Consider the following 17,157-nt stretch of genomic DNA (forward strand, 5'->3'; position numbering starts at 1 on the left):
AGTCTTCTGGACTTTTTTTCTTTTATTATGTAAGCGTCTGGATATAGTTCTTTGAGCTCTTTGTTAGTTCTTATCCTATGTATATTGTCCTGCTGCTCCATCAAGCATAGACCCAAAGATCTTCCTTAGGATTTTTCATTCCGAAACATGCAGTCGCTCTTCGTTTGCCTTTGTTATCATCCACGTTTCGCTACCATATAACACTACTGCGGTCGTATGATTGTTCTATATTAGGCGTGGGCAAACTCTTTTTAGAAAAGGACATAAAATGTTTTTGATCTATTACCAAGGGCCGAAATATTTTTTACCTATGTTCGAATTTTCAACGTTTTACTAATTTTTTTAGAGGGGGGGGGAGAGTATGGTATGAAATTAACATTTCAACCACATGTTTGTGAATTTGGTTTGAAACTATGATAGAATTATTTTATTTTTAAATTTAACAGACATATTCACGACAATTCAAAGGATATGCAAAAAAACTTTCAAGACCCAATATTGAAAAGTAAGCCAACGGCGACAAATTTTTACAGACACCTCAAAAAAATGGATTTTAAGTAGATATCAGAACTCGTCATTGGATCATAATTATGAAATAAAAAATTCAAAAATATTTTATTAACTTATGAGTTTTTAGCTGACTTTTATAACACTATCGAGTTTTTTTGGTGTTAACGAGTTTTAAGTTTTTGATATCACTCAGAAGCCAAAATAGCAAAATTTTTTGTAAAGGGTAAAAATCAACATATTTATTATTATTAAACAACAAATAAGCATAAAACAAAAAATATCTCGACAGCCTTACTTCACGAAATGTCTAAAGAAAATCTGTGAACAATTTCAGGTGAATCTGTTAAGTAGCTTTTGAGTTTTAGTTGAGTTGATGTCCAACGCCTTTGGCGGTTTAATAAAACCAGTTAATAAAAGAGAAAAACCTGTCAAAACAAAAAGCTTTGACAACTTTTATTTTCAATTTCTTTTTTGTCTGTCAAATTGTAGAGTGATGCACACCGGAAAAGTTTTTGAATCGCGGAATAATTTACAATAAAAAAGCTGTTGAATGTTTTTCACTACGTTCAAGCTGCTGCAAAGTGAGTGGAAGGTATGGATATTAATCATGTTGTTTTTCAGGTGATCTTACTCCGGTCAAACACATGAACACAATCGGTTTATGAAACGCATTATGTATTTATTATTTACAAACTTACAATAATATTTATTAAAATACGAAAAACGAACCTTAAGAATGTAGGCGCAAAATTACGGTCCAATGCTTTTTAAATGCATTAATTTTTTTTTCGCATCCTTAGCAAACTAATAAGTATTTTTAAAAGATTTAAACGAAGAACTATTGATTACATTATTACCGAGGGCCGAAAGTATCCAAACACTTATATAATATTTATTTTAATAAGTTACAGGGGTAAAAACGAAGAGAAAATTGAGTGTGATTTTTAATTTTAAATATCTCATTCAAAAGAAACTTTTTGTTTATTTTAGGGACTTGCCCTCGGTAATAATTTAATCTTTCATTCGACGTTTAAATTTTTCAAAAATATTTATTGGTTTTCTCAGGATTCCAAAAAAAATATTGCATTTATAAAGCATTGGTCCGAAATTTTGCGCCTGCGGTCTTAATGGCTTTTATAAAGTTTTAGTTTAGTAGTTTTATGTCCTCGTTCTTGATTCTTTCTATTTCGGGTGGAAATTTTGAAGTATTTATTCTAACTGTCATTTCTAATAAGTCATCACCAATTCCGGTCCTCAATGGATTTTTTTTAATGTTCATTATTCAAAATGTTTGTTCACAAATGTGAGTCGAACTATAAATAATTTACCTACATATGTACTTTCGGACATTTGCAAAGATTTGTAAAATGCAATATTGTAAAAATATTGCAAAAATATGTAAATTAATCTATAATTTCTAGTTGAATGTAGACTGGTACGGAATCAATTTGAACTGGAAAATAATCTTTTAAGTTTTCTCAATACATATTACCATATCTATTATTGTTCCTCTTCAAATTTCATGGATTTCATAGAGAGAGCCGACAAAACTCTGTGCCGGAAACCCAAATAATTGCCCGCGTTATGATGAAAATTTGTGGAAAAATCACCCGCTACGAAAGTGTTGATTAATAGCTGCATTAACTATATTTAAATATTAATATTAGCAATAATTAAAAAAAAACTTAAAAAAAATAATCCACATTTTTCCCGCGGGCCGCAAAAAAATGTGTAAAGGGCCGCATGCGGCCCGCGTGCCGCTTTTTGCCCACCCCTGTTCTATATAATTGTATATTTGTATGTCTTGTTAATTGTTTCGATTTTATAAGGTTTTGCTTATTTCTATTCATCTTTATAATCGTCAGTTATTGTTGTTGAAGGATACTTAAATGTTGACACGCTCACAGTTAAAGTTATCGATGGTGATGTTCTGTCCGATTATATCTCTGTTTTTGATATTGTTGTTCATATACATATATGTATTTAGTTTTGTGTTCATTGATTATGAGCCTCATCTTCTTTGTTTTCTTCTCAAACCTGACAAAAGTCTCATCAGTATAGTGTGTAATATAATGTAGTGCATGTAATAATCATTCAACGACTTACTACTTTTTCAGGTATGCTTCTTAGTTACTTAAAAGGATGGTTTTTGCACTGGAGGACGGCTGCTTGGTTATGCAACATATATTGTATTTTGCCAGTGTTTCTATTATTTTTTATTCCCGAAAGTCCTCCTTGGTTAGTATCAAAAGGCAAATTTCCAGAGGCTGCAAAAAGTTTACACTGGTTGAATAGGAATCAGCCTCAACCTGATAACAGGGTACGTTAGCAAAATCAACTTAAAAATTTAGATTAAAGACGTATTAGATTATTTAGATTAAAGATAAATGTAGGTAGATACTGGGTTAATCTGATTTCATTTGCAGAGTGAGACTTTAGCTGAACTGCATCTACAGTTACTTCAGAAAGAACATCAGAAAAAACTCCAAGCCCAAGCAAGGAGGAATAGTTTGGGATCCATAAGCATTCTGAAAGAATTCCTTAAACCTACAGGATATAAACCGATGTTACTGCTTACTGGGATGTATTTCTTTCAGATGTTCTCAGGCATATACATCACACTCTTTTACTCTGTAACATTTTTAGAGGTAAATTAATTGTTCTTTTTAACTTAAATATTAATAATTAAATATTTATAACACTGCGAGTAGTATTAAAATTATGAATCGGTATAAATAGAGTTTTATAACATTATTTTTGTATCCCTACGTCGTCAGACACTCGGGATAATACAAATTCACACACGGAGCGGCCAGCGAATGTGTTGTGCTATTTTCCATTTCAAGTGGTTAGCTACAAAAGTGACATGTACTTTGATAGACATAACCACAAACGATTTAATTATATCGCCCACATAACAATGATGTTCGCATCATGTTCAAAGCATATACTACAAACATTCGTCGGAGTATATTCTTTTTTAGTATATGCGTAGTACATGCATAGCATGTACCTTAAAAAACATTTTAAATTTCATGTTCTTTGCATATACTTCAAAGAATATTCACGTACCGAATATACTGAGCACATTCATGTACGTAGTATCTCAGAATATTCGTAAAAGTTTATTCCTAGAATATACCTTTATCGAATATTCTTTAAAAGTATATTTGAGTATATTCTTAACACATACTTATAAGTACATACATACTTTTAAAATATATTAAAAATATTATATATCTAATAATGTTAGCTTTATGGATAATTAACTTCGTTATTTATGGAATAATTAATAAAATTTATGTATGTAGTTAGTATTGGACAAATTAATTTCTTAAAATTGTTTTAATTGTATGGTAAAAAAGTTTGAACCTAATTGTATTAACGAAACAAAAATGTTCGTTTTCATAATTGAAATGAATTTACCATTTCGAGTTTACCATGAGTATTTTTACATCGTTGGATTAGGTACATTCAGTTACAAAGAACTGAAAGAATACATCATCCACCATTTTTATCACCAGATCGTAAAAGCACGTAATTATAAAAGATCGGATCGGGATTATATCGACATGATATGGGCCATTCCATTCAACTGCAAACGGCCAGTCTCATTCTGACCATTTCCTACCTGGATAGGGATTAAGTACGCAACGGTAAAATATGAAAACAAAAACAGACATTTGTGTCTAATTATGCAGTGTTAAGGATGAAGGCGAACGATAAAGTACTAAAAGGAGTAGGACTATTAGGAACATACATAATCTCTTTATTTTGTTTGCGGGGCTTCAAAATATGATTCATTTTGGTAACTCAATATTACTTAAATAGTAGGATATATATTGGAATAAGTACATATACTTAAGTATATAAATTTTAGTTACTTATAGGTTAGTTTAGATAAATATTATATAATATTTATAATAAATAACTAAAATTTATACATACTTACTTTTTAAGTAATATTGTAGAATTTACTAACTACATTCTCATATGCAATTAAAATATGTAACTAGGTACTTGGTAGAACCAGTAGAACCTAAGATGAGATTAGGTGATGCTGAAAACATACTTCTGAGCAATATAGCACTTCCTTGGGATATTCTTAAAAGTATATCCTTCCCAGATACTAAAAAGATGTACGGTAGTACGATCTAAGTATATAAATAGAAGGTTTATAGCACGTCCTTGGAATATCCTAAAAAGTATATCCTTAGTACATATAAACTGAAAAGAAGTTCGATAGTACATTCTAAGTATATACACAGAACGTTTAAGTACTGTAATGTAGTATATACTCAGTATGTGCTCTGCACATTCCCAATGGTAATTACGCATATTCTCAGTATATACTTTTTCTGAAAAGTATGTTCTATGAATCTACTAAGAACATGAAATTGTTATGTGGGCGTTTTCTCTCTTTTGATCTAATATGAATCTACCCATTCATACACGAAAGAATTGAAAAACCATATATTTGTCTTTTCAATTCATCAAAACAATGGCAAAGCTTTTGTTGAAATCTGTAAACTTTTGCAAATTTCCTATGTCTCTTCCACCTTCTTCAAGAGCCACAACCTCTCTTTTGGTATAAAAGTAAGAATATTTGGTATAAGGTTTCGAATAGTTCACGTTGAACGAAGATATGTGTGTATTCCGAGAATACTTAAGATCCCGTGTACTAACCTAGTCACAAATGACGAAGTCAGATTCATTAATAGTCCAGAGAAATAAGGCTTTTGTCGGGACACTTGAACAGCCAGGTTGCAAATGGGTTTTTTGGGTACTATATACCTAATACATTATACATACAAAAATGCCCGTCACAGTTCGGACGAGAAATTTAGTTATTAACAAATAAGCATCCAAAATGGCAGTTTTTTCGTTTAAATCGCTGCAGGTAAAAATAGGGCAACTAAAAATCTTATTTAGAGTATTCGTCTTTTAGTAGATGGCAAAGGTTCAAAATGGCAATTTTTGAATTTTGATCCGATCATTTGTTACTTCGGATATTGCAAAATAAAACTAAAATTTCGGAAATAAAAAATTTGCTACAACTTTTGGGAAAATGAACTTAACATTTTAATATTGCATAAAAATTTGAGACAAACAGTACACATCATGCACAAAAAATTTCAAAACGATTCGTCAATTAGTTTAAATTTTATTCAATTTGTTTTTGCCTAAGAGCTTTTCAAAGCATTTTCAAAGCATTTAATAAAATCTATAGAGCTCAGAGTGTCTTGCCAAAGAGCTCAACGCTTACATTTTCAAAGCATTTAATAAAATCCAAAAAAGTCATTTTTATTATTCCGAAAATATTTTACTAAAGTATAGTCATTTTTGGCTTAAAAACAATTTGAATAGCTTTGTTAATATTAACTGTAGAGTAAATCTACTTTGGGATTTCAAAAGCTGGTATTTTATACGAATTTTTAAAAAACAAACTTTTCTCCTAGTTTAATTGTGGTCAAAGTTAGCCACTTTTATTATTTTATTCAGTTACTTATATACAGGGTGTTTGGTAAAGAATGGGCCATAGCTTAACCTCAGGTTCCTAAGGTTAAAATAGGCCGATTTAAGCTAAGTTACCTTAGTACAAAGTTTATAATAATATTTTTTTTTTATTTATTATTAAATATTTCCTGACAGGTAAGAGATAACAACATGAAAGTTGGTATGTGGGGTTTTTTGGGACGAGAAAACTAAATTACCTACCAAAAGTTATGTGTTGCCCAGAGAGCGCCACATACGCCTTTCAGCACTCATTTATTACGTTCAATTTTTTTTATCCCTCACTCTGTATAATTTTGACATTAAAATTTTTATTCTCCTATTAGTTTTACTTAAAAAAGGTATACTTCTTTTATCTCCCTAAACTCAACCGTTTTCGAGATAAACGCATTTTAAATCTGCGATACACCATCATTTTTAGCATATCATTGTAGTTACACCCAAAAAATAACTTAAAACCATAATAATTGTGCCAGTTCTCAAATTTATCTCATAGCATCGCAAATTCCATTTGAAGAAATTTGCGATGCATTTTTGGATAATTTTATGGTTTTAAGTTATTTTTCTGGTGTAACTACAATGATATTATTATGCTAAAAATTATGTTGCACCGCAGATTTAAAATGCGTTTATCTCGTAAACGGTTGAGTTTAGGGAGATGAAAGAGGTATACCTTTTTTAAGGAAAACTAATAGGGGAATAAAAATTTTATTGTCAAAATTATACGGAGTGAAGGATAAAAAAATTGAACGTATTAAATGAGTGCTGAAAGACGTATGTGGCGCTCTCTGGGCAACACATAACTTTTGGTAGGGAAGTTAGTTTTCTCGTCCCAAAAAAACCCCACATACCAAATTTCGTGTTGATATCTCATGCCTGTCAGGAAAAATTCAATAATAAATAAAAAAAAAAGTTTAACTTTGACACCCTGTATCTCGGATATTATAAACTTTGTACTAAGGTAAGTTAGCTTAAATCGGCCTATTTTAACCTCAGGAACCTGAGGTTAAGCTATGGCCCATTATTTACCAAACACCCTGTATACATAAAATTCTCCTATAACAGTGTTAGTTACCATACTCCTCCGAAGCGGCTTGACCGATTTTTATGAATTTTGCAGGTATATCCTGTAGGACTGAGAATAGGTTTTAACCTATTTTTCATATCCATAATTTATAAGGGGGGTTGCCCCTCTGATATCTTTTTTTATCTTTTTGGACAAAATTGTTTACCTTAATTTTATATGGTGTAGAATAAAAAAATACATACAATTCTTAATTTTAACTCTTCTATCACCAACCCCTATTTTTTAGTAGCCATCTATATATTTACGTCTATAAAATTTTCCTGTACCAGTGTTAGCTGTGATACTCCTCCGAGACCGCTTGACCGATTTCTATGAAATTATATATGTATATTCGGTAGGTCTTAGAATCGGTCGTAATCTATTTTTCATATCCCTGAGTGATCAGGGGGTGCCCCCTAACATTTTGTAATGTTGGATAGGGATATGTGTACATAACGTACTCTACAAGACTACGACTACATACAAATTAAAAAAATGATGATCAAAATCCATCAAAAAGCTCCGGAGATATTAATTTCAGCATATGTTTGAAGAATCAATTTCATTCTTGAGTGCACGGATTTTAATAATTCCCATCCACCGATCACGAATCGATTTCGTTAGGACGTAATTTTTAAACCTTTATTAACCACTTTGTTGAAGTTTAAAGTTTACTCAAACTTTTACATATAAAATATATACCTTGAACTTCAAAATGGCGCTAGTTAGGTTGCTTAATTGTTATTAACAAAGTAGATGTGGTTTAAATAAAAAAGTGGCTAACTTTAACCGTAATTAACCTAGACGTAAAGATTTTTTTTAAATTCGTGTAAAAATACCAGATTCTCAAATCCTAAAGTAGTTTTAGTAAATAGTCAATATTAACAAAGTTCTCCAAATTGTTTTTAAGCCAAAAATGACTCTACTTTAGTAAAATATTTTCGGAATAAAAAAAATGACTTTTTAATGATTTTTTTTTAAATACGTTGAAAATATAACTATTCTTCTTTCATGTGGTTTCCACAGAATTGGTAAAACATTATTATTTTCTGAACAATAACGTTACAAAAAATAGCTCTTTGGGATAAACAAATTAAATGAAATTTAAACTAATCTACAAATCGTCTTAAAATTTTTTGTGCATTACATGGACTGTTTGGCTCAACTTTTCATACAATATGAAAGTCTTAAGGACATTTTTGCAAAAGTTATAGCAAATTTTTTATTTTCGAAATTTTAGTTTTATTTTGAAATTTCCGAAGCAACAAATGATCGGACTAAAATTCAAAAACAGCCATTTTAAACTTTTGCTCATCTACTAAACTAAAAGAAGGATACTATAAGTAAGATATTTAATTACCCTATTTTTACCTGTGGTGATTTAAACGAAAAAACTGCCATTTTTGACACTTATTTGTTAATAACTAAAATTCTCGTCCGAACTGTGACGGGCATTTTTGTATTTATAATGTTAGTCCAGGGCGCATCTGTTTTGAGATGGACGTTGAGAGGTGACTCAAATTTTTTTGCAGAAATTGCTTGAAAATAGATCAAATAATAATATTTGAGTTATCCTACCTCTCAAAAAGGTCCGGAACATTGTTTAAATAATCAAAATGTCAAAAAGTGAAGGAAAAATTCAATTTTTTTCTTCGTTTTTTGATTATAACTTTAAAACTATTCATTTCAGAGATAAGTTGTACTGACATAAAAGTTGCGTAATTAAATTTCCTACAACATAGGATTGGTTAACAATTTTAAAAATAGTCACCCTAGTTGAAAAATAGCAATAATTGCAAAAAAAACCATACAAAAACAAGTATTTGCATTTTACGTTTTTCAACCATTTATGCTACACTTAGGACCTTCATATTTTACCCAGAAAAACTTTATGATACAGTAAAACAATGCTGTAAATTTCATTAAGATCAGTGCAATAGATTATGCAAAATAAATTTTGCAATCCAGCTTTCGCAAAAAAAAATTCATTTTTTTTAAATGTTACAGGACTGAAAATAAAGTAGGTAGCAGGTTGAAATTTTTTTTACTTATAGAAAAGTACTGTACCTTTCATTTGCAATTTAAAAAATTAACATCGATTAATTACCACGGCGTCAGGAAATTTTTTAAATCTACATTAACTTTTGGTGCTACGCGCAGGACAGCGGTGTTCGATTCACACAAGTTGATTTCCACCAAAATTTCTTCCAATCTTTATCTAATATATTATTTTCTTACTCTATATTTTGTTGTATTTTAATATTTTAATTCCACAAAAATCAAACTAATTTTATTATTGTTTTTGAAATATTGTTTAAACAATTGCTTATGTTTAAAAATAATAAACTTTTATTCTATAAGTTAAAATATATGAACAAAGAAAATGTTTGCTAATAAAAGTGTTATTTCAAAGGATAGATTATGTGTTTTTATTTTGCAATAAACAAATTTATTTATTTATATCGAAATGTAATAAAAATTAAAATGTATCAATCATTATCAAAGGTCATTGGAATGCCCAATCAGAGCAAACATTCCGCAGTCCTGCGCGTAGCACCAATAATTAATGTTTATTTAAAAAAATTTCTGACGCCGTGGTGTTAATCGATTTTAATTTTGCAAAATTGCAAATGAAAGGTACATTACACTTCTATACGTAAAAAAAATGTCAACTTGCTATCTGCTTTGTTTTCAGACCTGTAACATTTTGAAAAAATGATTTTTTTTGCGAGAGCTAGATTGCAAAATTTATTTTGCAAAATCTATTGAAACGATCCTAATGAAATTATTAGTGTTGTTTTAGTATATCATAAAATTTTTCTGGGTGAAATATGAAGGTCCTAAGTGTAGCATAAATGGTTGAAAAACGTAAAATGCGAATACTTGTTTTTGTATGATTTTTTCGCAATTATTGCTATTTTGCAACAAGGGTCACTATTTTTTTAATTTTTAACTAATTCTATATTATAGGAAATTTAATTACGCAACTTTTATGTTAGTACAACTTTTCTCGGAAATAAATACTTTTAAAGTTATAATCAAAAAACGAAGAAAAAAATCGAATTTTTCCTTAATTTTTTGACATATTGATTTTTTAAACAATGTTCCGGACCTTTTTGAGAAGGAGGATAACTCAAATATTATTATTTGATTTATTTTCAAGCAATTTCTGCAAAAAATTTTGAGTCACCTCTCAACGTCCAAATGTACTAATATTTTTACAGATGGGCCCTGGTCTATGTACCTATTAGATATATAGTACCCAAAAAACCCATTTGCAACCTGGCTGCTCAAGTGTCCCGAACATGGTATATTTTTGCTTTTTTTCCCTGGCGTATAAGATAGGACGCCTTAGATGAATAGGGCATGTAATCAGGAGAGAGGAAGATGCTTTAGTCAGAAAAGTTTTTGACCTAAGAAAGGCGATAGGATAACGAGCAAGAGGAAGACCGAGGCATAGGTACCAAGACAACTTGAAGAATGATTTAAAATCTATTGGAATTAGAGCATGGAGAAGAGTTGTCAGAGACAGGGACGAATAGAGGATTGTTCTCAAGAAGGCTTTGGCTCGTAAAGAGCTGTAACACCACTGATGATGATGACTCTTTGCTTGCTAAGATTTGTTGTAAAATAATAACAGGAAAATAAGTTTCATTTTTCTCTTGCGTTTTAGGAAATGGGAAGTAACATCAATCCATATTTTGCTTCCACTCTACTTTGCTTTATGCGGATGGTTTTGGCTTTTGGAAATTCTTACTTATTGAAGAGATTCAATAGACGATCCCTCTTGATGGTGAGTGGTATAAGTATGGCCATATGTATGACGTGTTCTGGATTTTCCACGCATTGGATTAAATCTGGTAAGTTCATTTATTATTTATATATCACGGAATCTCTTATGATATTGTGGTATAATTTTGCCAATATACTTACATAAGTCCACAACTTCTGTACTAAAGCAGATCCAATAAGATGTAAATTGGAGCTGGAAGGTTAGATAATAGAACAAGTGATGGAGTTTAAATACCTAGGCATCACACTATCTAGCTACGGAAGGCTCGAAACAGAAGTGGAAGATCAAGTGAATAAAGCAAACAGAGCCGCAGGTTGCCCGAATGACACACTATGGAGAATAAAAAATATTGGGAAAGAAATGAAAGGCAGAATTTACAAAACAGTCATCAGACCAATAATGACATACGCGACAGAAACACGACCCGACACAGAGAGGACAAAAAGATTGCTCGAAACAGCGGAGATAAAAACCCTTCGAAAAATCGATGGTAAGACTCTATGGAACAGAGCTAGAAGTACAAATATACGACGGAGATGCAAGGTGGATAACATTAATAACTGGGTAAGAAACAGGAGAATAGAATGGAATGACCACATAAGACGAATGATAACAAATAAGGTAGTCAGGACAGCGAGAGACGGTTCTCCAATAGGAAGACGATCACGAAAACGATGGAACGACAACTTACTAGAGGTACATTGAAAAAACAGACAGTCATGTCTATAAAACAAGAAGAAGAAGAAGAATAAGAAGTCCACAACTGACAGATTTACGAAAATTGCTATTAGTCCAGAAAGCCACTGCGCATCTGCTAGGAAAAATATTCCGATTCGGATTTTTTGCACATTCTTACTCAAAAATGACCCCTTTTAACAAATTTGCATGTTACCAGGTCCAAAAGTGGGTCAAAACTTTTTTAAACGTTTTTTTTTTTTGTTTTTTTGCCTAAAATTATTATTTTTTGCATCGAACAAAGCTTTTTAGGTTTTTTTGGATCATTTCAAACAGAAAAGGTCTTTAGTGATTTTTCTATAAAGTGGATAGTTTTTGACATAATATAAGCGATTAGAAATTTAAAAATTGCGATATCGGCCATTTTTAACCCTCAGAAACTATGTGAAACACTGAAAATTTCGATGTTGCCAAGGTAAGAAGATATTCTTTGAACATCGATTGATGAAATCCCGAAGAGATTTTTGCAATACAACATCGAAAACCCCTTTGTTTTTTAATTGCCAATCAAGCGGGCGCTTGATTTAACTCAGCCAGAGTAAGAATATACGTCTATAGTTTTTGTAGCTGAGATTTTCTCCCTTCTTCTGGATTAGGCATATAATTGTTTTTTCCAGTGTTCTGGAATTTCTTATATATTCCACACATATGTTATTAGATTATGAAATCTATGGATCAGTGTGTGTCGTCCAATTTTGAGAATTGAGCATTGAACCTACTTATTGTATAAACTCATTAAACTCTTTTAATAGTTTTTCACTTTTGTTTTAGGAGCTTCAAATCACGCCTACTTACCAGTAGCATTTATGCTTCTTTATGTGACAACTTCCATGATCGGCATGCTAACGATACCTTGGATGATGATGAGTGAACTATTTCCTATCGAGATTCGAGGAGTCGCTAACAGCGCAGCCTATAGCGTCGCGAACCTGATGATGTTTGCGTCTATCCAGAGTTTTTATGGACTTATATCTATTTGCCGTGGATATGCTGGTATACAATGGTTCTTTGCAGTCGTATCCGTATTAGCCAGTTTATATACATACATATTTATGCCTGAAACGCATAAAAAGAAATTAACCGAGATAACCGACTATTTTGTAGAAAATAGTATATATATGTTATCGAAAAAGAAGAAGCCGAAGCGAAACAAAACCATTACTAAACCTAGCAAAAAAGATATTATCATAGCTTCAGAAAATAGTCAAGAAAAAAGGTTAATGGATAATGTATAAAGCCAAAAAAATAATGAAAATTAAATTTTATTGAGATTTAACTGATCTGGTCTACATGCGTGATATTGTTAATAATGATTGTTATTTTTTTACTCATTTTGGTTTTAAAGTATTTCTATCAAAATACTTTTAAAATATTTTGTATAATTTGAAAATAAAGACATTTGAGCTTTTAATGTTGATTTTTTCTTTATATAAATAAAATTTTTAGCTGACTTCAAAGTGTAACAGGAACTAAAATGAGAAAACTGCTAAGTTCGTAGGTTAAAGTAGAAATGAAAAGGCTCTATGAGTGGAGAGAAAATGTACACCAAATTATCACCAATGCGAAGACAAAGACTTTATTGTAAAAGCGCCCAAAAACACAGAGAACAAATAATAAACCACAGAGGAATAAGCGAACTGACTAGAAAAAGTTCAACAAGGAAAACGTCTTGTCCAACCGAAATCACTAACAGGGTTCTGAAATATTTTCCTTCGAAAGCAATTGCATATTTAACAAATACAGTGGAACCCTGATAAGTCGGCCCCCGATAACCCTGAAGTCCGGCTAACCCGGACTGATTTTCATCAGACAAACATTTCAACAATTCAAAATAAAAATTTATATAATATAATATTTGAGAGATAATGTGTATTTGTATAATTTGAACTATACGATAATAAAAATGACTCATGGCACACGGCGGCATGGCAGAGCGACGTTCATTGTTCTGAATTATCGGAAACAACAGACACCTGTAGTAGTATTCCTTTATTTATTTCGATCAAACTGTCTTAGCAATGTTTAAAAAAGACTAAAAGACTATTTAAAAAATTCTTTTTTAAACAATGGTCTAAGTCTTCACTGTTCTAAAATAACATAACATCGTTCCGATTGTGACTGTATTGTGTGTAGCACAGTCTTGTATTGTTAACTTCCGTTTGCTTAGGTTTGTGTTTACGTGTTTTTATATTTTTTATATTTTTCTATTTTATATATTTCATGTTATTTCAATTATACCGGAGTTTATCTGCAAGTATACCGTATTTTATTAATTTTTACCATATTCTCCGGCTAACCCGGATCGGCCGCGGTCCCGATTAATCAGAGTTATCGAGGTTCCACTGTATAACAAATGCAATAGTAAGATACAGGCTCTTCCAAAATCGATGGAAGGAGTCCCATGTAATCGTGATACCGAAGCCAGGAGAGGTCCAGTGACGGATCTACCCCTAAATTTCCCCCCTAACAGGGTCCAAAATTAAGGAAAAAAAATTGTTAAAACATAAAAATATATTAGCTGACATGAACCTTACGCCACAGACAGACACATGCAACCCAATAAACACGCTAGTTAGGAGAATTAAGCGAACTTATGCATATGTTATTATTTATGTCTTTTATGTAGTTTCAATGTATCTTTTTTATGTCTTTTGGTTGGTGTTTCATTGGAAGTTACCCCCTAAGGCAAATTTAGCCTCCCATGCCAAATGTCTAGATCCGTCACTGGAGAGAAAAACATATTTCCGTAAAAACATAAAATGGAAGTAGCAAAATAGTAGAGCTAGTCATCCAAACCAAACTCCAATCAGAGACAGATAGGCTAAAATTAATTCCAGAAAAACAAGTCAGATTCAGAGCTCAATATTCCAGCAAATTACAAGCAGTCAGACTTACAGAATACATAGCAGCTGGATTCAACGTCAAGCGAATATACAGGAGCAGCCTTCCTGAATGTAAGCAAAGCCTTTAAAAGAGTACGGCATGATAGATTAATACACGAGATTAGAGATTATGGATACGAGACTCATCTCCTAGTAGGAGACCGGAGGTTCAAGGTCCAGATAGGACCCTCAGGGGTGTGGAAGTTGGAACACCACAGGGGTCGGTCGTATTACCCCTTCTATATATATAAAGGGTTGTTTACAGCTAATGCCGTTTTCCTTCCGTCAGCCAGGACTTCCATTTTTTTTCGATCTTCCCAGTCTCCGTCTTCCAATCCTTTCTTAGACATGGCTTCGTCGACTTCATTTTTCCAAAATCTTCTCGGTCGTCCTCTTCTTCTCGTTCCTTTTGGGCTCCATTCTGCAACCTTGTTTATCCAAGTGTTTTATGCTCTGCGTATGTGGCCGTACCATTTTAGTCTTCTCTCGTCTATATATTGCAGGGCATCTTTTCCCACTTGCATTCTTCTCCTTATCTCCTCATTTGTTATTCTGTCTCTTCTGGTGAGACCACAGCATCTTCTCTAGTATTCCATTTCGGTTGCCAGAATGCTTTTTTGGGTTTTTTTGTTTATGACCCAAATTTCTGCGGCATATGTCATGATGCTTCTTACTATTGTTTGGTATATCATTTTTTTTTGTTTTTCCCTTGATGTTCTTATTCCAGATTACATTATAAAGTTGTCTGACGCAAGATCTTGTTTGTTACAATCTACTTTTTATTTCTGCTTCTGTTGTTCCGTTTTTCGACATTATAAAGCCCAAATATTTAAAATTCTTCGTTCCTTTTATTTCAACTTGTTCTTCTACTTCTAAGTTTTTTACGTCTTCTTCCGATATTACTAAGTATTCCGTTTTTTTCATATTTATTTCCAGGCCCACCTTTTTGTATTCCTCTTTTAGTTTTCTTACCATGTAACTGATATCCTCTTCATCTTGAGCCATCACCACCTGATCGTCTGCGAAACACAATGTGTAGAGATAATCGTCCCTTATCACTATTCCCATACCCCTACATTTTGTCTTCCAAGTTGTTAGTGCGTGTTCTAAAAATATTTTAAATAGAGTCGGTGACGTTGGGCATCCCTTTTGTTGTTTTGAAGTTAGCAGCTACCTTGTTTCCGATTTTTATATTTACTTCATTTCCACTGTACATGTTTTTGATTGCTTGTGTTAGGTTAGGTGGTTTGTACAGTTCTTTCCTTGGCACGGTGTCGTATGCCTTCCTAAGGTCTATAAACGCCATGTGTACATCTTTGTTCTTAGCTCTTTTTTTCTCTATTGTCTGCTGTATTGTATGGGTATGATCTAGACATGATTTCCCTGCTGTGAGTCCTACTTGTCCTCCGATTTTATCTTCTATATTTTTCTTTATTTTGTTCCTGAGGATCCCGCCATACAGTCTTCCCATTGTAGCGATGACGCTTATCCCCCTGTAATTTTCGCAATCTTTTCTGTTACCTGTGTGTATATCGATGTTATGTAGGCTTCCTGCCATTGTTTAGGGATGTCCTCTCCATTTATTGCTCTTTCTATGATTCGGCATATCATTCTTCTTAATTTCTCTGTTCCGTATTTGATTAATTTCGCCACAATTCCTCTTGGTCCTCCAGCTTTATTGTTCTTCATGGAATTTATTGTTGTTGCTTGTATTACTTATTACCTTTTCTGTATAGCATATATACAGCAGACGTTCCAAGAACACCAGAAATACTACTCATCGTTTATAATAGAGACGACATCTGCAATCGAGGCCAAACACAGAAACAGAGATAATAAAAACTTAGGTACGTTCAGAAATGAAAAAATATAATAATGACTTGATCTTCCAGTAGGCGACCGGAGTTTCAGGGTCCAGATAGAACCATCAGAGATCTGGAAGCTGAAACACCATAGGGGTCGGTCGTATCACCTCTTCTGTATAGCATATATTCAGCAGACATTCCAAGAACACATGGAATACTACTCAGCGTTTATAATAGAGACGACACTGCAATTGCGGCAAAGCACAGAAACAGAGATAATAAAAACTTAGGTAGGTACCTTCAGAAATGAAAAAATATAATAATCACTTGATGGCACTGAAATATTTTAAGTACCTATACAAGGAGTGGGGTATTAGGTCTGGATCCGTCGTACCAAAAAAATGTTGATTAATAGCAAACTGAAAATTTGTTAATAGCTTAACGGTGTCTAGTCGGACAAACTTTGATGTATGGGAACACTGGAACAGAGGAAGTTTTAATTGTGGAACAGGTTAAAAATTTGGAACGTCAGACTACGAAAACGTCAGATGTATTTTGTCGGACAGAACTTCCAATTGATTGGTTACCCTTTCATTAAACTCTCATGCAAATATCAGACTGCTATTAGTACCCAACATGATTCCTGTCATTTGACAAGTTCTTCGTGTTCCACTCATTAAAATGCCCAGTTGGTGATAAACACCAGTCTGATTTTTGCATGAAAGTTTAATGAAAGGGCAACAAATCAATTGGAAGTTTTGTCCGACAAAATACATCTGACGTTTTCGTAGTCTGACGTTCCAAATTTTTAACCTGTTCCACCATTAAAACTTCCCCTGTTCCACTGTTCCC

General features: G+C 32.4%; 1 protein-coding gene across 3 annotated transcripts in view; it reads left to right on the forward strand.

The window, feature by feature from the left end:
* Positions 1–13,029, forward strand: part of LOC114326037 (facilitated trehalose transporter Tret1-2 homolog) — a 91,051-nt gene extending 78,022 nt beyond the window's left edge. For all 3 annotated transcript variants that reach the window (XM_028274238.2, XM_050647864.1, XM_050647863.1), the window contains 4 exons: positions 2,628–2,830; positions 2,937–3,158; positions 10,764–10,950; positions 12,390–13,029. In XM_028274238.2, the coding sequence (XP_028130039.2) occupies positions 2,628–2,830; positions 2,937–3,158; positions 10,764–10,950; positions 12,390–12,853 (1,076 nt within the window). In that variant the 3' untranslated portion in view covers positions 12,854–13,029. The remainder of the gene's footprint in view (positions 1–2,627; positions 2,831–2,936; positions 3,159–10,763; positions 10,951–12,389) is intronic.
* The last annotated feature ends 4,128 nt before the right edge of the window (positions 13,030–17,157 follow it).

This window comes from Diabrotica virgifera, chromosome 3 (genome assembly GCF_917563875.1).
Source record: "Diabrotica virgifera virgifera chromosome 3, PGI_DIABVI_V3a".
Classification (NCBI taxonomy): domain Eukaryota; kingdom Metazoa; phylum Arthropoda; class Insecta; order Coleoptera; family Chrysomelidae; genus Diabrotica; species Diabrotica virgifera.